Source organism: Tamandua tetradactyla, chromosome 3 (genome assembly GCF_023851605.1).
Source record: "Tamandua tetradactyla isolate mTamTet1 chromosome 3, mTamTet1.pri, whole genome shotgun sequence".
Classification (NCBI taxonomy): domain Eukaryota; kingdom Metazoa; phylum Chordata; class Mammalia; order Pilosa; family Myrmecophagidae; genus Tamandua; species Tamandua tetradactyla.
Window position 1 is genome coordinate 102,243,801 of NC_135329.1, and position 26,521 is coordinate 102,270,321.

At 38.1% G+C, this 26,521-nt stretch overlaps 1 protein-coding gene across 14 annotated transcripts in view; it reads right to left on the minus strand.

The window, feature by feature from the left end:
* NCKAP5 (NCK associated protein 5) overlaps nucleotides 1-26,521 on the minus strand; it is a 1,072,936-nt gene that overhangs the window by 474,882 nt on the left and 571,533 nt on the right. For 12 of the 14 annotated variants that reach the window (XR_013172672.1, XM_077153602.1, XM_077153594.1 and 9 more), the window contains one exon: nucleotides 20,445-20,578. The exons of the other annotated variants lie outside the window; for them this stretch is intronic. Coding sequence is in view for 11 of the 12 variants with exons in the window: in XM_077153602.1 (XP_077009717.1) it covers nucleotides 20,445-20,578 (134 nt within the window). In the remaining variant the exon portion in view is untranslated. The remainder of the gene's footprint in view (nucleotides 1-20,444; nucleotides 20,579-26,521) is intronic. 14 annotated transcript variants of the gene reach the window in all.

The following is a 26,521-nucleotide window of genomic DNA, read 5'->3' on the forward strand; positions in this document are numbered from 1 at the left end:
TCAAGTCATTCCTAAGTAATGACTTTTCTTCTTCTCCTTGAATGCTATTAGGAAGTGGTGAAGCAGAACTCGTATGACCGTAAAAATAGCAGGTTTTTATTATTTTTTTTTAATATGGTTAGACCAAACTATTGAAAGAGTGAACAGAACTGTGGAAACAGCTGCTTCTAAAGTTTGAAAAATTTTATTGATTCATAAAATGTTACAGTGAGAAAGAACCTATGAGTTTATTCCAGAGATGAATAAACCCAGGAAATTAAAGGAATTGCTCAGCAACTTATATACTGGGCTAAAACCAATGCAACAAACTTGTGAAAACAAGTCTGGCAGATTTTCCAATGTGTGACGGTGTCGCTCTTCTTTCTTTCAAATATCAAGCTCATTGTTCACCTGGCCTTATAGGAGGGCAATTTTTAGTCCAACCCACAGATGCCAGCATCCAAATCATTGTAGATTTGCGAAAAAGTCACTTTTAAATCATCAAAGACTCCAAAACTTCAGGTCACAAGGGATTAGCTAAGGGGTATTGCTGTCTGTAGGTGAACCTATAGTCAAGTTCTGGGTTTGCAAAGTCCCAAACAGTAGGAGAGTTCACAGCCAACTCCCAACAGCCCCATCGTCATCACCTAACTTTCACAGCCTAAAAGGATGCAAATGTTTCCGACAGGTTCTATGCCATGGCTTGGTTGCAAATCAATTCATGGACTCTGTACCCATACATTTTGCTTTGCATAAAAGCTTAGTAACTGTAAAATTGGATACAAAAGACATTCTAGAAACTTGAATGCTAGCTGCAAAACAGCAGAGGAATTCACTACTTAGAGGAGCTTTACAATAAAACTGCACAACAAACGTAACTAGCATGCCTTAATTGGACATTAGTAAATCCGTATGTTCATTTGCTGAGTTTTGTAAAATTGTGGCCCATCTGCACGCAAGAGGAAAAAATGCCCCTGACGAACCCCTGATGGGCCTTGTTGGCCAGTCCATGATAAGCACGTGCAATCAGTGTTTACTGAATGCCCACAGGTCACAGGCTCTATGCTAAGTTCCATGGATACAGTTATAAAAAGAGCTGTCAGCCTTGGGGTGCTCATTCTAGTAGGGGAAATGAACCTTTACAAAAGAAGTTAGGGCCTCATCTAGATGGTTTCACTGGGAATTGTATCACCATTTTCTTATTACATCCCATCTAGATGGCATATTCTTCAAGGTAGGAAATAACCTTTAAAGATTATCTAGTCCATCTCCCCGGCCTTAGGCAAGGGTAAGATTCAATCATGCCGGTCATCTAAAAAATGAGCCTCTTTTCAATAGTCTCTCTAATATTTAAATATTGTATTCTTAGGACACAATTATATTACTTCTAGCCTAAATCTCTCAACTGTAATCAAGTCCCCATCCCCTCTTTTATTGACTCGTTAGAGAAGAAGATGAATATTTAATAACTCTGCTAATTTAACTTGAAGACTATTTTGGTTTCCTGTTTTGGGGATCCCTAGGTTTAATTTAGAATTAACCAGGTCATATATTTAATTCTCCTCTGTGTCTCGCTTAATCTTGAAAGGCTGAAACTATACACAAAAGACACTAAGAAATATTTACCAAGACAATGAGCATTCTGGTTAGGGACTGACAGCACTGATTAAGATAGAGGAACGCTAGAAGGCAGAATCTGTTTGTACATGCCAGCATTTCAGTACAGAGCTTCTTTTTTCAATGGTTTTTCAGGGAAGCCCCTTGGAGAATAAGAACTATGTTCTTCCCTCTCTTTTGCTCTCCTCCCCAATGTAGGGTCAAACACAGTCACTGACAAAGTGGTAGTCTGTGTGAATGAATGGATAAATAAATGCAGTGGGTTTCCACTTTCACTATAATGGCCTCCTTTAGCCCTTTCTTACATAAAAATGCTGATTCATTTAATACTTGAGGGAAATTATTTTATAGTCTATAATTCTGTTCAAGCCTGTACTCATTCCCTCCCTTCTTTCACATCTTAAGGGCCAACCATTAACTCTTGCATTAATTTGTAAAAGGAACAGTTCCACCAAACCACTATTGAGCAAGTATAAAAAGTCCCTGACCGTGCAGCAGAAGGCCTCAAATTACACAAACATTCATTTAAACAACGTAAGTTCTCTGAGCATCTCAGGATAAAGTGCTTTATAGAATTAGGATATTACTTACATTGCTATAATGTATCTAAGAGCTCTATAATCAGACCTTTTAAACCTAGATCAGGAGATGTGTGCTCAGAGTTTACAGAAACAAAATTTTACCAAGCAATTTGGAATCACAATATGTATTACTGAAAACAATGTTTTCCTTCATATAAAAGGTAAATATTGCAAAGTAGATTCAACAATAAATCAAGAAATCAGCAGCTTTGTTCCACCAAATCTGCGATACATTCTGCCAAGAGTTATGAGAATTATATCTCCCGTGTTCCTGAAAAGGTAAACTGGCCTATTAAGATAGCCTGATGGTTACCACCAAGGATATAAGCAGTTGGACATTAGGAGGTGTTACATTCATACTGTAACTCTATTTTTATTTTATGTATAATAATTAAGGGCCCAAAAACACTAGGTTTCATGTGAAGTTTACCTTGTGTGCTACCAATTATAGTTATAGTAATTTAAAGGCTTGATATTTTATGAAAGCCTCTTTTTTTCAAATGAACACTCTTCTGAATTCAAATTTTTATGGGTATTGAAAGCATTTATCAAGAATTTATCTTATTAGGCCTTTACAATGGACCCAGGTTAAATTCTTCTGGGCAAAATAAAAAGTAAAACTAAGTGTTAAACATTTCTCTCCAAATATGCTAGTGAAAGTCCTATAATGAAGCTCAGAAAATGTAACAGTGACATAAATTCAATTATTATACCAAGTAGCCACAGAAACATGCAAAAACACAGCATTCAAGTAAATAAATTATCCTGATTTTGCTCCCAGCTGACACAAATTACTCATTTCCTTGGCCCTGATACAAAAAGGCTTCAGAGCAAAAGAAGAAATGCAATCAAAGAGCAAAGTACATTACTCATTGCCCGCCAGCCTTGCAGTAACTGGAGTTTCTAGCCACCCCTAGTCCCCTACATAGCCTGCAGGAGATGTACATGAGCCAGTCTCTTAGGTGTTTAAATGTTCTCACTGGAAAGACTTCATTTCCATTTGTGGACTCCTGCAACAGTTCTTAGTGGAGGCATCATAACTCAGAGCCGATTGTGAAGTGTCTCTAGTTATATGTTAATAATAAAGTCATGAATTTTGCAAATGATTCCTTAAAAAAAAATGGAGATCCAGGATTATTTCTAAAATCAACAGGAATGACATTCAAGATATTTACAGTTAATAGAGATATTCTCAGTTAATAATTGGTCTGAGAACAGACCAATCAGAAAGGACACTGGCCCATGTGGCTGCCGCTGTCCCAGGTGCTGATGATAGGGTGATCCAAAAGCTAGGGAAGAGGGTGTTAGCTCAATGGGCACTGGGGGAGGCAGGCTTAGGACAAAGGCTGGTTCTCCATCAATCAGGAGGGAAGCATTTCGGCATTTTAACAACCCAGTACGCCTGTCTTTTCAGGTGAGAAAGAGCTGAATATAGTTTCTGATAGTCATATTAGCCTTACATGCACCGGGCTCTACTTTCTTGAGGTGGGGGCGAATGGGTAAAGGAGGTGGAGTGAGAAGTATCAAGCAGGAAATTTAACTTACAGTTTTTCTTAACCAGAAAATGTTTGGCAGAGGCTAAGATTCACATAGTTTGGGGGAAGATAGAGGGGGCCTGTGAATCAATCAGTGATTAAGGTCAGCTTATTCAGAATGAAGTCAGTGTGAACCACAGTAGTTGCGGTAGTCATGAATTAGGCAGAGGACATGGGTAGAAGAGGACTCTGCTAATGCCCCTGTCCTCCTCCTCCCTCAGACCCTTCTGCTAAGGTTCCCATGGAAGCAAGAATATCGTGATCACAGCAGCATAACCCAGTGCAGACTGGGTACTCGTGCATTGGATGCAAGGAGGGGCAATGTAAATGGAATTGTTCTTTCTTTATCGTAACCAGTTCCAGACTAACTCAAGAGCCTCATTCATATTGGGCTTGGATGGACGTTTTCTCAACAGCGAGCTTCTGTGAAAAATGAAAAATAGTGACTATGGAATAAAAGATAAATTAGGAGAAAACTCACGTAACATTTTGGTCGCAGAAAAAGAGAAACACAGCAGAGCGTTTCTCCCCAACACTCTACTCCCCAACCCCCCAACCAACATAACTACTAAATAGGTATAAAATTCCAAGTGAAGTATTGGAGCACATGATTAGACACAGGAATCAAATTCTGACTGGGAGACAGAAGCACAAAATTCCCCATAGGGGTAAAAAAAAAAAGAAGCTCAAGGACAGTGCAATGTTTAAACTTTAGAAGTGAAAAAAATGTGTCAAATGCTATATTGGTGTTTTTACTGGTCTTTTTTTCTTAGCTGAGACTCAGTTAACTCATCTTTAAAAGAGCTATGATGTTATTCACTTCACTGGTTAACCACAAGGATTAAATTAGTTCACACTCACACACACACACACACACACACACAGCATGTGGAACAGTGCTTGGTCCATGATAATGAGACTTTATAAATATCTGTTGAAGGAATGGATTAATGGTATAATTAGCTGCACTTTTCATGTTAACTTTCAGCTGAAGCTACAAGCCATCATCCAGAAGCATTGCAATGCCACCTGCAGTAAGACACAGAAGCACTGGAATCCCTTCCAAGCCTTTTTATAGACAGATGAGTAGCAGCCATTTGGTTTAATATAAAATTATTGTCAAAACTACCCTATAATTTGTCTCCCGTTAATATCCAGATGCCATTAAATTGGGCCCAAGGTCACCGTGGTGGAGCAAAACTGTCCCATAGCTGGTTGTCTTATTTCTATTAGAGTTTGACACAGGGCCAGGTGTTTGTGGAGAGTTTACTGTTGGCATTATACTGCTGGCAAATGGAAAGAACAAAATTTGTCCCCAGATGGCAGGCCAGGGGGCAATGAGGGAGTTGTCCTTGCTGAATTCTGTTACCAGTTGTTTATGGGATTATACTTCCCTGTTCTGGAAAGTTTCCTGCCAACTTCTCAGAACAGTTTTTGTCTGGCTGTTCACAGCAGCATTTGTGCTGCAGAATTCAGGTGCTAGACCAGTTCTGCTGCCTTGGGGGCTGCTCTAACAAGACTCTTTTCTTTCAAGGTTAGTTTAGAGCATTAGGGTTTTGGTTACCCCCTGCCCCCAGACATGTTTTGAGCTGGTGCTAATTCCACAAAGCGGATCAGCAGCTAAATCCTTTGAAGTTGCTGGATATACTTTGAGGACAGAGAAAATATTTTTTTGTGTAAGAAGTAATATCTCATTTGTATTTCTCTCAGTTAAATTGTTAATCATATTTTCAAAAGTCAGATGTCAAAAGCAATTACAAATTTCAGATACTGGAAGCAGAATTAAGGGTTTCTTATAACAACTATAGAATTTAAACTGACAGATCTGTGTCACCCTTAGATTCCACCACAGGATGCTGAACTCTGGCCCTGAGCTTTAGAGAGCACTATTCTGATCCTCCTGCGGCTACCCGGCTCTGAGGTTAGGAGTGCTGGGGTCCGGGATGTGCTCATGCAGAGTCTGTATCTTCCTCTGCTTCATAAGCCTCTGGGTGCTTTTGAACCAGGAGATTCCTTCCTAACAGCCCTGAGCTCCATGTGGGCCTATGTGGCCCAAGAGGCCCAAGGAGGGACAGCATGGAGGCGGTGTAAGCCCAGGGTCAGCACTGGCTGAGCTGTACCTACACATGCACTGAAGCCCCTGCAATATGGGAAGATGGAGCTGCCTCTGGAAGCGACAGGGAGCAGAATGAAGGGCTGTGCTGCAAATGGAGAGGCAGGAACTAGTTCTCCTTGCACTTCCAAGGCCTAGCACAAAATTCTAAGGAATTGAAGAGTTCTAACCTCAAAATTTGACCTTACCACTCATGATGAAGGCATATTCCTCAAGGTAGGAGAGTAGGACATATTTTATTTGGCTGTTTGCTAGCTTGATTTACAATGCTTAAGTATTTAGACATGGGGTGTGAGGGCCACCACCTGTACTCTTGCTCTAGACCCTGCAAATGTTAGGGGCAGGGTGTATCAGATAGTTTTAGAAAATTATAGACTTACATATGAGAGAGCATTCATAATAAGTCATGTTAACTCTATTTAGAAAAACTAAGATTATAACTAATAATCAACAATGAGAAAATAGCAAATTGTGAGGTAGTTTCATCTTTCAATATTTTATTATGAAAAATTATGAATATCTACAAAAGAAACTCCCATGTGCCCATCTTCCAGTTTCAATAATAACCAACTGGCGGTTAATATTGTTTCAACTTCACCCTTGATCCCCCCTCTATATTATTTGAAGCAGATCACCTAATCATGTTTTCAGCTATACTTATCTCAGCATGTATATGTAAAGAGTAAAGACTCTTTCAAAAATCTTAACCATATTTTATCATATTTTAAAATATTAGCCTGAGTGAACATCCAGGAAGTATACAACTCTTCCAACCATCTCATGTCTTCTAACTGTCCAGTTTGTTTTCCTTTTACAGTTTGTTTAAATCAGGATCCAAGTAAGATCCATACGATGCCACTTGATGCTTTTTTAATCTACAGATTCTCCCCATCCCTTTTTTCTTCCTTGCAAATTATTTGTTGGAGAAACCAGATTGTCTGTGCTATAGAATTTCCTGGAGTTTCAGCTTTGCAGACTCTGTCCTCATGATGGGCTCTGTAAATTGGCCATTATATCTACAGGTCTGATTAGATTCAGGTTCATTTTTGAGCCAGATTGTTTGATAGGTGGTACTGGATAGTTCCATCAGGAAATAACTAGTGTATACTTGTCTCTCTGTTATTTTAGCAGCCAATGATAATGCTGTCTTTATCCATTATTTCATTAGGAGTTGCAAAATACATTCTAATATATTCTACTTATATCATTCCTTAGTCACTAATTAGCTGAAATATTCTATAAAAAGAAACCTCCCCCCTCAGCAGGCATTTAGTTATAGTTCTTAATAGAAACACAGGATATATGCTTGATTTTTTTCCCTTTACTTGTCAGTTTTGAAAATAATGAGTTGGTTCCCCAGCATCCTCTAAAGGTTTTGTTGAGGTTCTTTTGTATCACTATGAACCAAGGATTTAAACATAGCCGACGTGTTTCAATACACTGCAGTTAGTATTCTCATTGGTGCACAAATTGAGCCATTTCTGACTGGTAGAAGCCATTTCAAATTGAATCTTGGGCCCTTTAACCAACAGTCTCAGAGTAAGGATGCCTGCACTACCTCCAACAATAACATTACAAAAAAGAAGTGACTTTTGTGTATGTTGTTTTTTGCCCTTAAGCTATATTTGACGATGAATGTGTAAACATCCATGCTTCAAAGCCACTTCAGATGAATCTTCTTTGTGTGGTTTTGCAATCAAGTAGATTCACAGTCAGGTATATTTGTTTTATTTTGTTTTCAAGTTTTAGGAAATTTTTAAATTTAATTTTACATTGTAATTGTACTAAACATTTACATAATTCTAAAGTCAAATCCTCAAAACAAAGTTTATTCAGAGAACTCGTTTCTATTTTTGCCCCACCCCCACTGTCTCCTTCTCTGAACAATCCTATTTTAAAATTTTAACTATTCTTCCAAACATGTCTCCTTCCATATATTTATTTAAGTGTACACACACCTATAAACACATACACATACACTTTCCTTTCTTCTTAGATAAATTATAGCATAATATACACATTTTTCTCTACCTGCTACTTTTTTCATTTTCTTCTGGTGATTTGATGATTATTTTCTATATGAAAAGGAGCAGGAAATAGTGATTGAAATATTGACAATAAGGAGGAAAACTAGATTAATATTTTTGAGAAATTGTATAGGGTAAAGGATATTGGACTTCATAAATTATCACATTTACATCCATCATTCACTTTAAGTTTAACTGGAGATCGATTTATAAAATTGATAAAGCTTCATTAATCAAGTATTTCTGGAAAAGAAAGTTTGATTTATTAACTTAATCCTTATGATATTTTTTACATTTTAGCATGAGCTGGCTTGTAAGTATATGTCCAAAACAAAGTTTTGCATCATATTTCAAAGTGATAGAGAAATCTGTCAAATATCAAGTAGAACATATTCCAAGCAATGAATGGATCACATTTATAGATTCTCAAAGCACATGGAAGAAAGGTTTCAGTTAAGTAGTATATATCCGAAACACTGACTTTGTTTACTTGCTCCAGAGATAAAGATTGTCTTGAAAGAAAGACTTTCAATATATGAAATGTTTAACATCAATTAAGTTTTGGCGTGAATAAGAAAAAGAGTACGACTTAGGGATCAGGCAGACCTTGGTTGGATCCTGGTTCAGCCATTTATGGATGTGTGATCTCGTGCAAGAGTTGACCCCCCCTGGGCCCTATTTTCCTTCCTCATCTATAAAAATATGATGCTAATGCTTCCTCATGGGATTGCATACAATGAGATTATATGTTTAAAGAACCAAGAAAACCAACCGGTACAAGGTCAACACTTAATATAATCAGAAATAGGAGACAGTAGAGAGTAATGGTCAAGAATCAGACTGGGTTCAAATACCAGCTGTAATACACGTAAATATTATAACATATAAATTATAATTTTTAATCTATAAATTATATAATACATGAACGCAATACATTTAAACTGTGTGATGTGAAGTTATTTAATGCCTGCAAGCCTTAGTTTCCTCAACTATAAAACAGAGATAATATGAATCTTCCATGGCGTATTTTTATAAGAATCAAATTATATATAGTATTCCCTGTATGAGAAAGGGATATTTATCTATTTTGTTTCACTGCAATATCCCTGGTGCCTAGTTTAGTGCCCAATACGTGGTAAGTTCTTAAATGTTAATTAAAAATAAGGTACACACACCCACTTCATAGATCTCATGTTTAAAGGGTCATGTGAAAGTTTCGAGTGTGTTGCTTGCCACACCTAAAAGTTTTTTCCCTGTGCACTGAGACCCAGTCCTTGGCCTCCCCAGGTTTTAGTAAATAATGGATGTTCCTGACATCAGTGTAACCTCCAAGGTCCTGGCCTTTCCTGAACTGGGCTTTATGTGCACCAAGGCCGTAACTAAAAAGCTTTACCACTCAATTCTTTACTCAAATGAGTCTGCTTAGAAAGTCAGGAGCTGCAGATTCTCGGAGCCATTCAAATCTATTAGAAAGACCTGTAGAGTATTTCCTGATAACATATCTTGTGCTCTGGTGATTGTTTCTGAAAAGGCAATAGACTTGTAAGCGTTATATATAGCATGCATACTGGAAGTATACTGAATATATTACTATTTCACCGGGGACCCTCTTGACAATAATGTGAATGGCTGAGGGAAGAGGAATCATTTCTTAAAGTGTCTTGACATCAAAGGTGACCGTCGGGCTTCAGAAAAAGGGTACAAAGTAAGATTGACTTGCATGATTGAGATATTCATGAGCCTGGCACTGAAAAGGAAGGTAGGGCATTCTTACATTGCTCAAGAAACAAGGGAAAGATGAAGGCCCATTCAAATATCTACTTTCCTTCCATCAGGGCATTAGAAGAACTGAGCTCCAGCAACACCCAACTGTTTTTAGCTGCTTCTGAAAGATGCTGGGAGTGCTCATACATTCAGGTCTGCGGGCACATTCTGATCTCTCAACAAACAATGTCCTTCCTTCAGCTCTCTGCGTAATACTCCTCACCTAAATGCACTTCGATACCTACTTGATCTGAACCCTTTTCTGGCCCTCAGTGTTTCTTCTTAGGTCATTTTTATTTCCTGACTTACAGCAACGATTTGATTCCATCTAACTTTAGGTTTTCTTGTGTGTGTCTATTCTTTATTGGTAAGATCCTTGGGAATAGGGGGCATGACTTACTTATTTTTGCTTCCCCACCCCAAACCTTGCTTGGCAAAGAACTGAATTAATGTTGTCACTTCTGAAATTACCATATCTTGATCTCAGCAGTGCCTGAAAAAAAAATTTCCTTTAATGCAACAATGTTTTCTGGACAGAAAATTCCATCTAAAAATTAGATAAAAATTAAAATGAATTAGAACTTAGATGTTTTTAGCTAAATATGATGGACCAGGATGCCTGAATATCATCTACAGAGATAGCCTCAAACAGCAGTATGGGCCATCTGAAATATTAATTTATTCATTTATTCCAACATTTATTGGATAGCTACTATGTGCCATGCTAGACCCATAAGAACTTTATATAATATTAGGAAAAATACATCATATTTAAGTCCCAAAAATGTTCACAAGAAAAAAATGTAGTTATATAATTAAAGTGTGAATCAAATGAAGGCATTGGAATATAATAGAAGGTACCCGGAAGAAGGCAAATTTGAAGCTGAGTTTTGTTAGCTGAATAAGCACTGTGCAAGTCAACAGTGAGGGGAAAATTTGAGTCATCTTAATGAAATTCAGTGGCTACATAGCCCATGCAATATACGAAGTTGCAATTTGATGGTGGTCTAGCTGTTTGGAAACATAAGCACACAGCTGGTTTGATTCTGTAGGATGAAAATATACTAAGAAAATAGAGACCATGAAAGAGGTACTAAAGACAAATTCATTTGACTCTCTTTATAAATTTTGGAATATGAGTGTGTGGTTATACAATTCCCCTTTTAATTTAATATATTCCATTTATTCCTCTGGCCCAAGTTTTTCTGGAGTACCATACCAGTGGGATGATGAGCAAGTTTAAGAAACAATACCAGTGGCAAAGACTCTATGTCTATGAATAAGGCTGAAATATTTTTGAAATACAATTGCTTCTAATATCATTTGAAACTTGAGTTTCAACCACAGCTTATAAATTGAAAAAAATGGGTGAATGAATGATGGAGAAGGAAGAGTGTTTAACTGCAAGTGGAAAAAATGGATTCTAGATTTGGGTCCACTTAACCATGCGACCCTGAACAAGTTATTTCATTTTTTCAATATTATGAAATGCTTTTATGAAAAAGCATTTCATAAAATTCCAGTATTATGTTACAATATGCTCTGACTACCATGCGTAAGGCTGTGGGGAAAATTAAGTGAAATACTGTAGAGAATGGCTTTGGAAACAAAGTAAACCAAAAAAAGTATAAAATACTGTCATCATTGTTGTGGCCATGTTGACAGCCATATTAATAAAGACATTTATTATAAGACATAATAGCTTGAAATAGTTATAGAGATTAAATATGGAAAAGAAACTCATACATGTGTTCTGAGAAAATGCATCCTGTCGCTTGCATATTCATCTCGGAAGTGGTGATCAAAATGCTACTACTACAAACAACAAGTGAAAACCTTTGTTCAGGAGAAATGTGAAAAGAATTCTGCAACACAATTTAATGAAAACTCCAGCACCTTTCTTTTGTCAGAACCCTGCAGCTTCAGCATAGCTAACTCCCTACATTATTCTCAGGAAGCATCCTTAAAAGCTCTAGGCTCTTTGTTAGCAGCAGATGTACACATTTATAAACAAGAGCCATCTTAACTGAATTATATTTTTCAGAAATTAAATAAAAAATGTCAAAGAACAGTTCCAAGTGTTTACAGTCAGCACTCAGGATATATTCTGCAGGAAAACCATCCATTAAATATACTGCCTGAGTAACCCAAAGGTAAGCAGAACTTTAGTCCCCACTACTGGGACTGCTGCCTTCATTTCTGTCCCATACTCAAGCAGAGACAGACATATAAATGTTATCTGAGGGCCATAAAACACTGTCTGAAAGTAAACTTTACCCTATGGGAAGTAAACTTTCAATATACCAAATTCCACTCAGTGCCCTGCAGGAAGGAATTCTGCAGATATTATGAAACAGGCACCTCATCTTTTATAGGTGAGCACTCTATCATGGAACCCCAGGAATAGGAAATCAGGCCTTCATCCTCCCTCACCATTGTGGTTTATAACTCTAAGAATGATGAGCATTATCAAAATTTCAAAGATCCCTGGAAATGGCCATTCTACAATCTCCCTTGGAAGCAAATTTCTACCATAAACCCACTAAGAATGGATGTAAAATTCTCCCACCTGTTCAAGCTGTCTTTTTTCCATAGCACAATTCTGACTGCATCTTTCTGCTTTAGTGAAGACATTCACTCATTCATTTGTCAATCAATAAATATGTATTGAATGCCTATCCATGATAAAGGTCATAGGTATGATATACGAGATGTACAAAAATAAGCAGAATGCTCTTGCTCCTTAGATGAGCAACAATCTTTAACTCTTTATTTAGATCACTGTTAACAGCAATAAGTGCAAACAGCTACCAAACTGTGGAAAATAGAGAGGATAGAGGACCATGGGGAACTGTCTCCAAGAATATACAATCAGGAAAATTCAGACTGTGGGAAACTGTACAGGTCAAATGCCCTGGGTTCAAAAGATAAATATGAAAGGTTTAAAGAAACTTAAAAGGAATAACCCAATATTTGTTAAAATGTGTAAAACTAAAATATCTAAAGATGTATATGGAATGATAAAACAGAAGGAAACAGCTGCTATAAAAGTCAGGATAATGGTTTCTTTTTACAAAGAAAAAGGTGAAAGGTTAACTCCTTTGGCACAAATTAAGCCTTGTTCTATAAACTTAAATGGTGTGGAAAATATTATAAATTGGTGTTAACTATGAAAAAAATCATAAGAACCAGTACTTTGCTGTGCAGAATAGTCAGATATTTCTCCCCTCAGATGAGGCAGGAAATTTAAATTGTGTTGTGAAAAGTAATTTCTTAGAAAACTTCTCTAAATTGAATTTCATAAATATTGGTACTAATCAGAATATTGTAAGGTTTTATAACATGAAGGAGTGAGTATAGTTTACCGGGCTATCACAATACAGTATTTATTCAAACAAATATAAAAGGCAGAAATCATATCTCACCAAACAAATGTACACCTCTGAATTATAACATGAATAGCAATTGGCAACCTAGTTATCACATACTTTTGATTTAACTTTTAAGTCATTGCTTGTGATGACCTAATGAGGTTTTACAACACATAACATTTAAAAGGGTGCTGTAAGAACAAAGCAAACATACACTAATGCATGGAGTGGAAAACCCTCAGATTTTGCTTTTCCCTCCTTTTGTCCTGTAGGGAAGGCTGGTCCCATATGGAACATATCAGAATGACCATGTTAAACTAGTAAAAAACAAGAGTGGCTGGTAGGTGAGAGCAGGCTGGTTTATGAGGAGTAGGGGTGGTTAGAATTGCCAAGAGAAAAAGGAGTGCAAAATGGCACAGCTACTTAGGAAAACTGTTTGGCAATTTCTTATTGAAGTTAAATGTACACTTACTGTATGATTCAGCAACCTCACTCCTAATTATTTACCCCAAAGAAACACACACACACACGCTAAGACCAGGACATCAATGTCTACAGCAGACTTAATCATAATCACCAAAAACTTGAAAAAAAACAAATGTCCATTAGTTGGTGAACGGATAAGCAAACAGTGGCACATCCACATAATGGAGTACTGCTCAGCAATAAAAAGGAATGAACTATTGACACCTGCCATGACATGGATGGATTTCAAAAGAATCACACAAAGTAAAAGAAGCCAGGCAAAAGAAATGTGAAATACTGTATGATTTCATTTATAAAATTTTCTGGAAAAGGCAGGTTTCTCTCTAGGGAGAGAAATCAGATCAGTTGTTACTGAGGGACATGGAATGACAAAAAAGAAGAATGTGTGAACTTCTCAAGAGCAAGGAGATATTCTATATCTTGACCATGATACTGGACAAAATAGCATATGCTTATCAGAACTTATCAAACTGTAAACCCAAAAAAAGAGTGGATTTCTGCAAACCTAACCAAAAAATTAAGCATTTGAGAATAGGAGAAAATTTAGTTTCCATTTTTAAGATAAAACATATTCTTCTACATGCCACATTTACTTTCTTAAAAGAAAAAGTATGTTGGGTGGTGGTAACACATTAGGAGTTCTAACAGGTCACTAAAAATATATTTAGAGGAGAGACTAAGTCCCTGGTGTTTCTGTTGATGGCTCTTTCTTCAGAGAAAATGTTTGAAAATGAAAACAATTCTGGTTGTCATAAAGTTCTCTCTGCTCAGGCTTTTTCCCAAACCACTTCAAATAAATCCTAAAGGCGACACATCAGAGCCAAGGGCAATAACAGTTATGTTCACCGCTGAGTATCTTAACTTTCTCTTGCCAGTCAGGATCCTCAGTATTTAATTTTGGCTCTCCTCAACAGAAATTCTTCATCTGGGCTTGGCAGTTTTCTAATCTCGACTTCTCCAGAGACAACCAAAATAGACGTGGTCAGGACCCAGCTGCAGAGAGTCTCATGGTGATTACAACTCGGACAGCAAGCAGGGGTCACTCCAAGCACTCAGCATGAAAGTCTGTTGCCAGAAGTGTAATTATAACTTTGCCCAATACATTCATTTCACTTCTAATACATTCTTTAAAAAAAAAAAAAAAAGCATAAAAAGCAAGATGAAGCTCTAATGTGATATAACTTCTACATTTTACAGGTGAAGAAATGGAGACCCAGAAAGGTTAAATTACTTAACCAAAGTTATTAACTATATCAGAATCGGAGAAGAAACCAGATCCTAAAGTATTGTTCAATAGGTTAGTGCTCCCTGGAATGAAATTGGAACTAAACTCAGTGTTGATATTGTTTTCTCTGAATAGAGATGAATAACAGGACCTTCGTATTGCCTACTCAATCATGCATAGCTTTTTTAAGAATTTAAGAAGAAAAATGTGACGATGTAATTTTTTCTTATGCAGGAACAGAAATAGGAAGGAACAAAGGTACGTTCAGCTTTCAGTAAGTTAGTGATGGCCTCCTTTCAGTAAGTCACTGAAATGGCCTCCTTTCTCTCCAGTTCTCTACCAAGTTGTTTTTTGCTTCCCTCTCTGCTTTGTTCAAGTAAGAGTGCATGCTAAATTGCTAAGATATAAACTTTTGACATCAAAATATGATCCACATTACATTAACCAGACATTTTCAAAGATGCCATTTAAAATATTTTCTTCCAACTGTTGTAATTTGAAGAAACTTTTTCATTTAACCAACATGGCTTTGCCACTTTAAACTTCTGGTAGCTTTACACCAAGAAGCAAACGAGAAGCCCTGATTTTATGAAAAGTTTCAGCCAGGAATAGCACTGCTGGTGTGGATACAGTAACTGAGGATCAATAGAAAAATGCTCTCTATATGCATCAGGAGGTACAAGGCATGAGGGGAGGTGGCCTCTGTGATAGCTAAAGTTGACGAAAGATCCGAGATGGGGACAGATGGAGAAGAGGAGCAGGAGAGCTTTGTGCTGTTGATTGTCTAAAGGTCAATCGACAGCGCTGGCCGTCTTATATTTCATTCCTTCTAAAGATGCAGAGAAAATGTTCTTTTAATGTACCTGAAAGATACAGAAGTAGAAGGGCATATGTGGGAAGAACATTTACAGAAATGGTACTCTCTTCAAGACACACTTCCATGCTAGGTGACTCCAGCTTCCAAATGGGCAACAGAAATTGAACCCTAGGATTCCATAAAGTCTCTGAGAGTCAATAATGTGAACAGCAACCAGTGAATGAGTCAAGCAGTAAAACCAGCTACATTTTAATCTCCTGGAAGCTCAGAGCACAGCAGACTACACTTACATTAGCAATCGACCGTGATAGGAGAAATCCGCGTTACAGTAAGCGAAGAAACAGCTTCAAGGGAGCTGATGACAGTGCAGGGAGAGGAGGTCAGAACAGGTGCAAAGAAATCCAGGAGGTAGAGAGTGAAAACTTGGATTTCATTTGGGTGATTTTTTAACTGTCTCATTCAATCATGGATGGCAAAGCTTAGTTATTCCCCTTACTTAGATTTACACTGCATAGTGTAAACTCCCACGTGGGCATGCACACACGCACACAGAATATAACCAGGCCACAGAGAAACACTAATTGATCCCTGATACTTTGAGTGTGATATAGTTTACTAATTGCAGATAATTTACAAATATGTCATCCCAGGTGGTGAGGCTCCCAGGTTGATTCTAATTTACAACACTGAACATATTATGGAACAAAGCTGTCACACAATAAATATAGGTCAAGATTATTATTGTCACTACCCAACGATTAATTTCATCTAACTCAATCCATGCCTCAGTAGATAACCCATTAATAAGCAGGAAGTCTGGATGTCCTGAATTTGGACCAATCTCACTTCATTTACAGCTGCACAAGAAACGTGTATTTTTGTTCATATATGTTAGGTCAGGCATCTCTAGTCACATTTTTTGAGGACATATGCTGTGTTTTATTTTATTGTACAAACAATAATGAGGCTGATCGATAAGAACAGCAGCTTTCGGTAATAGTCTACATTGATTAGGTTCTTTCCAAAGAGAACAACTTAAATACACACGCAAATGGGGTATGGTTTGCATGAAATGAGCTCTCTGTAGGGTTATTTCTTCACATGGCTATGGAAAACAAAATGCCTATTATCCCACCTCAACCTCTCCTAGCTGGTTTGGAGACAACGTCCCTGAAAGTGCTCTTTCACGTGAGCCCAAGTGATGCACAAACAGCTCATTAACTCACCGTGGAGTAATAAGGCTGGGAGTTCAAACGTGCCACAGTCCACACCATTAATCCCGGCTGGCTGCATAATCACAGTTCAAATAAGTAGTTATGGGGACAATGAGAGCGGGGAAAGTGACAGAATTGTCAATGCTGTATCACAAAGCTAATTCCACATAAAATATACCCAGCCATGTATCCTACACAGACGACAGGTTAAACCATCATTACCACCTCCGGAAGGCAACTTTGATTCACATCACCAAGCAATGACACAGAGCAGCAGCATCCTAAAGAAACCACAATCTGCCTCTCCACACTACCTTATCGAAGAGCTCCTTCGACTGTGGACAAGGGTTCATCTGAAAGTGTCTTTCTACACCTCTACATTAAAGAACATAAATGGCCTGAATCGAGCTTATTATGCCGGTCTGAACCACCCTGATGCATGCACAGTTTCTGATTTATCACATGACTTCTGGACACAGGTCCTCCCTTCTGTTGTCCAGACTTTGGACCACGGCTGATCCTTAGCATACCCCAATCAAAAGCCAGGCCCAGGCAGGGATGGTGGCTGGAGGTTTAGCACTGCCATAAAAGAGAAATACTCATTCAAGCACTTCTGTAGATTTTTATCTAAGTGATCTCACTACTCATTAGCCCAGACAATCAAGAAAGCTCAGGTTGTGCCTGGTGCCTCTATGGAGCAAGGCCCATCACACAGCTGGAATGGCCTAAAACCAAGCCCAGGACCATCCCTCCTGCATCACATCCTGACAGCTGAACCCTACTTCCCTGCAGAGACCTAACTGTCCCAGCTTCTACCTTCATTATTTACTTTCCCCTCCAGGGCCTCACCTCATCTCAAAAATTTCAGACTCAGAATCTCCTCGGTTACTATTTAGATGTAACCATTACACCCCCAAAAAGTACTTCATCTCACCCAGCCTAAACCTCAGTGGCTTATGCCTCTGGGCCCCAGTGTCTTAAAAGAGGTGTAAGAAAGATGCAGCACACATACATCTAGATGACTCCATGAATTTGTGCTATTTGAATTCAGAATCTTGAACACAAGAGTTCTTTCCGTTTTATCTGCTATCACTTAAGGATGCATCCAGCATTTCTGTTTCATATATTGTGAAATTCAGAAACTGCTTACCTTTTTAGACTTAAGTGACAGCAGAAGTAATAGCATTTCTATGGATTAATCTCAAGTTTGCATCATCTAGGACATTATCTGCTGTATCCTTCCCTGCCTTCTACAAAAAATCTTATGTGAGACATTCTCCTACAAATTCATTACCAAATAGAACGTTTCTCTCTTTAAGGTGAGTATCCTTTATCAGTGAGATGGGAATCACATATCCTCTCATTGTTTTCTTCTTTAAATTGTCTACCTAGATGCTCATTCTCAGAGAAAACCTGTTGGCCTGCATAATTATGATGACATGTCATATTCTCCTTTACCTGGCTTTTCTGTTTTTATTTTATTGGCCTTATTGTCAGTCTCTCTTGTAAGCTGTCTTACATCCTTTGAGAAAGGAGGTCATTCGTAAAAGTAACCTCAGCCCATGAACAACGTTAAAAGTTATCCAACACGCAAGACATCACCATGTACAAAAGGAACTCATTAACCCAGGGGTGGGGTGAATGAAAATTATGAATAGAAAAGTTTTTAATTCAACACAATCATTTGGATTATAGAACTTAACTTATAGTACTGTTTAGATGCCAACTATGAATGGATGTCCCAGGGTGATGTGTTATAGTTTATAATATTGAGAATTTTACAAAGACAATTATAGTAAGAGGATTGTCTAAATAAGCATAACTAGATACCAGTAACTGCAAACTACCCTTAAAGGTAATACCTTAAGAAGGTTAAGATAATGCCTTAAGTACCTTAAGATACCTTTAAAACGAATGCTTAAAATGTGAAAGGTCATCAGAAATGGTTCAGTGGGTCTATTCAAATTATTGTGCAATTATCTCATCTGTTATATATGCATTTTTCCCTCTATGTTTTGCTGATTTACATTAGCTGTCTGGCTGTAACTGAACTTGAACTTTTCAGTTTCAATGAAGCTTTACATGAGAAAACTGATTACCCTGGAAAAAAAAATCTCCACAAAAGCAGTATGTAAAACCAACTGCTATTTATTCTACATATAATTATCTTTTCTTTTTCCCTAGGATATAATCTTCGCTCTTGTGTAACTCAAATTTGATGGGACTGTCATTTGATTTATAGCAGATGACCCAGTATCATATGAAAATAACTTATAGTGCCATGTGTCTCACGCCCTATTAATCAGTAGCTTGCATGCAGAGGCGTCTCAATTAGACAGTGCAAGAGTGGCAAGATAGCCCCGCTTCCTGCCTATGTCATTAAAATGGCAAATATCACAAAGCACGGCTTGTTCTAAGTTGCTTAGGAGGGGAACTACCATTTCAAGTGGGGAGGCATAAAATGAGAATTTCCATGAAACTGAATGAAAAATCAAGCCTAAGGTCATATAAGTAATAGCCTGTGAGGGGTGAGACATGAATTTGTTAGAGTATTGATTGGTGCATTTCTACAACACCCATGTATTATCAGAGGCTCGAGGTGTTTCGACAAAGTGTTAAATTAACGACTCGGTACACTGAGGAGTAATCCATCCTTGTGGCTCTGTTCCTCCAAGAAGCCTCAAACCAAAGTCTCAAGCATTCATGCTATTTGCCAAATTAAGTTAAATAATCCGGCACCTAAATTTTGGCCTGTCCTGGCAACACATTTAAAATTAAACCCTCATTATAAAAGTCTCTTCATGAGAAATCAATGTTATCCATTACCAATCTTTCAGTTACCCAAATTCTAAGAACAAGTTAAAGGTGAGACCCACAATTTGGAGTGGGATAGCAGTTCGGTCATGGAGATTTTCTCTTGACGACTTCTCAAACTTCATTCTGATGGGATAAGCTCAGGTGGAAAAAGTGAAATAAAAATATTCTCATAATTTTGTAAATGGTGCATGTGAAGTGTAGACATGAGAGCAGATCATCTCTCCCAGAGTGCCTATATCTGCTCCCAGCCCTGTAATTAGATAAGTTGTGGATTTTTTTTTCCCCATGGAACTGAAAAGATTTTAACATAATAGGTTGAATCTCACCTAGCCCCATTTAAACTATAATTGGAGACTGAAAGAGTCTAACTGTGCTAGAATTAAATCTAAAAAGACCTACCTTTTCAGAGTTCTCCTTCAAACTGTAGTTATCTCTTTTTAAAGGAAAGGAACTAATTAATTTTCCTTTTTTTTTTTAACTACTCCTAAATGTTTCCCCTAAGCAATGACTAAGCGCTTACTTAATGATGAGATTCACAGTCTCTTTACCTTCAAATAGGATTATGAACCAGTAAAATTTCATTCCCCAGCCTGGACTCTTGCAGGCATTCCTTACGGGCTGCAAAGTCACTGCAACTCAGCAGAAGACCCTTGGGACAACATCAAGGAAGAAAAGGCGACCAGCTTTAATAGAGCCTGGTGCAGCTTTAACAGAGGTCAGGTGCAAATGCAAAGTGTCAGAAAATTGGTCTAAATGCCATAGGATGGCTTGGCCAAAATAGAAGGTCTAAACTCATCAAAGTCAACAGAAGCTTACACAATGAAAAGCCAATAAATATGTGACTGGTACAAGGAGAGATGCACCCCATGAATCCATGTGCTCAGTTGGGGAACTATACCTGGAGAACTGCTGCTGCAGTCCCCGCATCTGAATTCTGTTGTTCTCCGACTCCTGGGTAACCTCGCGTAACTGCTTCTCACTTTGAAGACGCAAGTGTCTCTCTTCTTCCAATTCGTGTATCAGCTTCTCATGCTATAAAAGCACAAGGGAAAAGTCTTTTAAGACAGTGTTTCTTAAATATTATGACAAAATTAATTTGTAATAGCTGTTGGCTATTAAGTGCTAACTTGGGGTTTATCTATCTAAATTCATTTCATCCTTATAACAACTAGGCGAAGTAGGGTCTTTTATTAGTCTCTTATTATAGACAAGGGAACCAAGGATCTGAGACATTTCATTTGCATGAGGTCATATAAACCAGAAGGTGACAGATATTGAATACTGGTTGATTTGACTTCAAAGCCGGAGCGATTTCCACTAATCCAGATGGCTTCCTATAAAGAATTTATAATCTAATAGTACCCTCTATGCAGAGCAATTTAAGTAATAATTAATAAGATCATTATGGCCTATTTAGAATTACTTCATTCCCTCAATCGCTGGTATATTCTTTAAAGGAACAGTACTATTTTTCTAGAAGAACCAAGAATTTCAAGTTAATTAAACCATAATACTGTTGAGAACAAGGCTAGATAAGTAAGTTTTATTTGGTCCAACTAGTTTTCATGGATAAAAACAGGCCAAACCACCTACTGTATTTATAATCCTAGCTCATCTCACGAATGGGTATTAATGATTACAAGAGACACTAGATGACTTAGAAGGTTCAGCACAAATGCATCCACTGAAATGATGCAAAGCACACAGCTTAGATTCTGCTCTTAATGTTGACTCAGCTACACTCAGGTATTGTTTTAGTTTAGTTTTGTTGTTGTTGCTTTTCTTTTTTATAACATGTCATGTTGCTAGGACTATTGTTGTTAAAATTAACAATAAAAAACTAAGCACTCGGCATATAGGATACATCTATTCCATCATGAAAAACCAAGAAGCAATGCCTGGTTATGAAGAACATACATTTTGAAGGGAAAAAAGAAAAGTGGAGACCACTTTCTTCAAATTCCTTATGAATCCTGGTTATCTAATACCCAGAACTGAGTATGAGACATTGCATGGGGCAAATTCACTGGAAGTCACAGAAATTGTAGATCTCCCCAGCTCTACCCTATGGGGAAAAAAAAAGTTATCTTGAGGATGAAGGAGGGAAGCTTAGACTGTGATCTAGAAAAGAATCACAGTCTTCCAAAAATCCTTACTGCCTCTGCACTTCTAACGATGTTTTTCCTCTTGCTTGAAAGGCCCTCTGTGGTCTCTTTAAAAGCCTAGGATTCCTTCCAGACTCAGTTTGAAGCCATCTCCTCTAGAACTTCTCCATCACCACTTCACTATTGTCCCCCTTCCCTGAGCTGCAACGGCATTTACTGTCCTTACAACCCAATTAGTAAATATTTTACTGTCTTCACCACCCTGTAGTTGTTTACTTACTTTTTTCTATTAGTGTTCTAGTTTACTAGCTGCCAGAACGCAACACATCAGAGACTGACTGACTTTCAATAAAAGGGGATTTATTTAGTGAACTGTAGTTCTTCAGAAGAAAGGCAGCTAACTTTCAACTGAGGTTCTTTCTTACATGGGAAGGCACAGGGTGATCTCTGCTGGCCTTCTCTCCAGGTCTCTGGGTTCCAACAACCTTCCCTGGGGTGATTCCTTTCTGTATCTCCAAAGGCCTAGGCTGAGCTGCGAGTGGTGAGATGAGGTATGCTGAGCTGCTTGGGCTGTGCTACGTTGAACGCTCTCATTTATGCACCAGCCAATTAAATCAAACACCATTCATTGCAGCAGGCATGCCTCCTGGCTGACTGCAGATATAATCAGCAACAGATGAGGTTCACGTGCCACTGGCTCATGTCCACAGCAATAGAACAAGGTACCTTCTACCTGGTCAAGTTGACATCTGAATCTAACTATCACAATTAGTATTTTTCAAGCATTTATGGTAATTCCTTAGGTGAAAACTTGATTGAAATTAGAGACTATGTCTTACGTGCATATGCATTTTGTATTTAGCACATTACACAATGCACTGTAGTGCTAGGAATAGATCTGTCAATTGATTTCAAAACTAGCCTTTTTCTAAGCTAAGCCTATAACTTCTATGTCCTTAACTTTTCAAAGGCCCATTTTATGTCCTTAACTTTTTGAACATCCATTTTTACCCCACAATCAATTACTTCTATCAAAATTAGCAAAAATAAAATAAAATATTCACTTGTCAGTTTCTAACATCTTTGAAAAGGAAGAAAAACGTGGTTGTGTACAAGAAATGTGCTAATTACAATCAAAACTCTACTCAGTACACGTGATCCGCATTCCTCTCTGTATCAATTCCATCAGAATAGCAGGAACATGGATAAGCACCCATTCTATAGAATTTGGAAGGCCACACTTTGACTCCAGAAATACACACACACACACACACACACACACACACACACAAAAGGTTGAAAAGCACACCATCCTATGAAAGATGTTAAATTTTTGCACAGAAAATAGCAACCACCCATTTTTTAAAATTAAAGGATGCTACCTAGAATCACTCACTGCCATACTGAAGAGTCCCCAAAATCTAATAAAGGAGAACAGTTTCTGCATGAATAATTCTTTCTGTTCAATTTGTTAATGTTTTTTCAAAGTATGGAGGAAATAACACCTTTACAAAATAGAGAAAGTAGGGGTTTCTAAGACACAAAGACAAAAGTTGTTTACCAAAATATATTCCCTTCAAATGGTCTGTGTTTTAATGAAACTATCAAAGCTTGACAATAAGCCAGGCCTATTTTCCAAATAACGGAAAACGTCTGTCCACCCACATTATAAAACATGACTTAAAACAGCAAGAGAGTGTATCAATGGATTGGCCAGATTTTTTTTTTGTACTAACTACGTCATTGGAATAAACTGATTTGTCCCCAAAGTTTGCTCTGGATTGTACAGCAGAGATAAAGGGAGTGAGAATTGGAGAATGGGTAGATGTTATAGAGACAATGCCACTAGGTAATAAAGAGCAGGAGCAAAATACAATAGCATAGAAATCTAGTAACAAATTTGATGGAGCCAAATTTCTGTGGCAACATCTCGTTTTCCACTGAGCCACTAGACTGGGACAGCTTGACGAAGCCACCTCAGTAGAGCCTTGATCGTGATTTTCAAAACTCATTAGGCATCACTGTAGTTTTCCATACATTTTTGTACATGTTTCACTTAGCCAGAACACCTCTTGCTTTCTCCCTCACTGGTTTCTCTTTCCCTTGTACCCTAATCACACCACCAGACTTTGGCTGGAGGGCTGCCTCTAAGGAGGGACAATAAATACAAACTCACAAGAAAGCTCTGCAGCCACATTCTAGCCCTGCCTCTGTAGAGGTGGGCTTTCAAAAGGCAGGTCTGCATATTTTTTCCCCCTAAGCAAGCACCGGAACACGGTATAATTCTTCAGGTGCTCTCTAATCTTGAATCTGGAGAGTACTTTCCATTTTACAAAATGTTTCCTCCTTCATTACCATATCTAGTCCTCTGAACAACTCAGCAAAGTAGGTATTATCAGCTCCATTTAAAGTAAAGTGAGTGGGGTGAAGAGAGGAGAGGAATTGCTCAGGTTCCACTGACAGAGAAGGGCAGCTCTGGGACCAGATCACATTTTTCTGACTCCAAGTCCCAGGTTGTTATTATTTTGGTTTTTCCTACTACAGTCAGTTCTGCTGTAATGCCTGTTTTAGAAAGGTAAATTGGTAATATACCAATGCAACTGGTATATTAGGGAACAATTTGAGCATGATGCAAATCTCATATTTGTATATGAACAATTTCATCTGCAAGAAATACTAGGGTGAGCACAGAAAACTGCAGCCAGCTGAAAAAAACCCCGTAGGAAAACCACATGGGCACACATTTCAAGCACATCTGCCCAGAGTCTCGGGCCACCCCATTCACATCTGACATTCCTTCTCCTCCAATTTCTGCTAGCCTCTTCCTCCAGCCTTTCACAATAACTCACAAGCTACAACCCTCCCGCTGTCTACTTCGGCAAGCAAACGGAAGGTCTTTTTTAAGGGAAAGTGCCAGGTTTATGGTAGTATTTATATCTTTCTTAACATTTAATATGTGTATAATGGTGCTATCTTTTTTACTGGGTTCCTGTCTCTCTATTTTCTTGTGAGAGACACTAGGGTAGTTTTTGAGTGTGGTGCCCTGTGGTTTTTATTCTGTGATTTTGCCTAGTGCAGAGGTTTTTAGGAAAGCATATTTCGTGCTGTTGCAGAGTTGACTGTAAATCATGGTAGAGAAGAATAAATCAGAATCAAAGTTGCGTTTCAAAGCACATTCCCTAGCCAGGCACAAGCAAAGATTTGGGCCCCAAACATACAAACAAAAAGAATCAAATATATAAACAAAAAGAAACATATATATAAAGTCTGAAAATTTGTTCTACCAAATAATCTATATACCTCACAGCTTTCACACAGCAATTGACCTTTACCTCAAAATGAATTAAGCTATCTTCTGACTAAACCTCCATGGAAGGAGATTCCACAATTTCCCTCAACAATCCATTTTATTTCTGTACTATTAAGTAGTTCAAAGAACTACTTAACTTCTTCAAGTATCAAGGCCAGTTGTGTCTGCATGGTCCAGAAGATAGATAGAAGTGTATATATAAGCAGATATTGTCCCTTAGCAATAGAGAACTCTGCTTGGAAAGGGAGCTAAGAACCCACATGGATTCATTCAATTCATTCAGACATAAATGTTTACTAAGCACCTAGTATATGCCAGATCCTGGGCTAGAACTGGAGATCAGCCATGAGACAAATAGACATGGTTCCTGACTTTATTGGACATACGGACTAGTAGAAATGGCAGATGCTAAACAATCAGACAGATAAATATATCATTATTAATTTATGGAAAATTAAATGTTTGCTAAACGATGCTACCAAGGGGAGCTGATTTTGATTGGTGGTTGCATTAGTCAGGGTTCTCTAGAACCAACAGAAGATATCTTTTAATATGAGATTTATAAAAGTGTCTCATGCAACCATGGGCATGCAAGGGTCCAAAATCCTTTAGGCAGACTGCAAGGCTGGCAGCACTGATGAAGTTCCTTAATGAACTCCACAGGACAGGCTGGCTGGCTGAAGCAGTTGTGAAAATTTTCTTCTCCCTTAGAAGTCTTCAACTGATTGGATTCTCTCCTCACAGAAGACACCTTAGTTGACTGTAGATGTAGATGTAATCAGTCATAGATGCAATCAACAGAATGAATGACTTAATAAACCAGCCATGAAATATCCTTGCAGTAATGCTTGCCTGGCCAGACAACTGGGAACCATCACCTGGCGAAGTGGACACCTGAACCCAATCATCTCAGTGGGTAAGGGAAAGGCTTCTTTGAAGAAGTAAAATTTAAACTGAGATCTCTCTGATGACAAGGTAAAGAGACAGAGACCAGCACTCCAGGCAAATTGAGTATCACGTGGGAAACTCTGCCACATTAGGAGAACTAAAAGCAGCCCAGTGCAGCTGGGGCCTGGTGAGCAAGGGGGTAGGAGGGGCATGTGATGTGGTAGAAATGAGACAATGGCTGGACCACAGAGGACCTTAAGGATCATACTCAGGATCTGGGACTGTATCCTAAGTAAGATGCAAAGTCTTTACCGAGGTATTAGGGGTTGAATTGTGTCCCCAAAAGACATATTCAATTCCTAACCCCCAGTCCCACAAATATGACCTTATTTGGAAATAAGGTCTTTGAAGGTATTATTAAGAAAAGACCAAACTGGAACAGGGTAGGCCCTAATCCAATATGACCTGTGTCCTTATAAGAAGGGGAGAATTAGACATAGACTGGCAGACAGACAAAGAAGGGAAAGCACTGTGATGACTGAGGCAGAGACTGAAGTCCAAGGCTGGCAGGTAACACAACAGCAACTAGGAAGAGGAGAGGGAGGATGCTGCAGTTTAGATTTTCAACTTCTTACCTCCAGAACAATAAACAATAAGGTGCTTTGTGCTGTT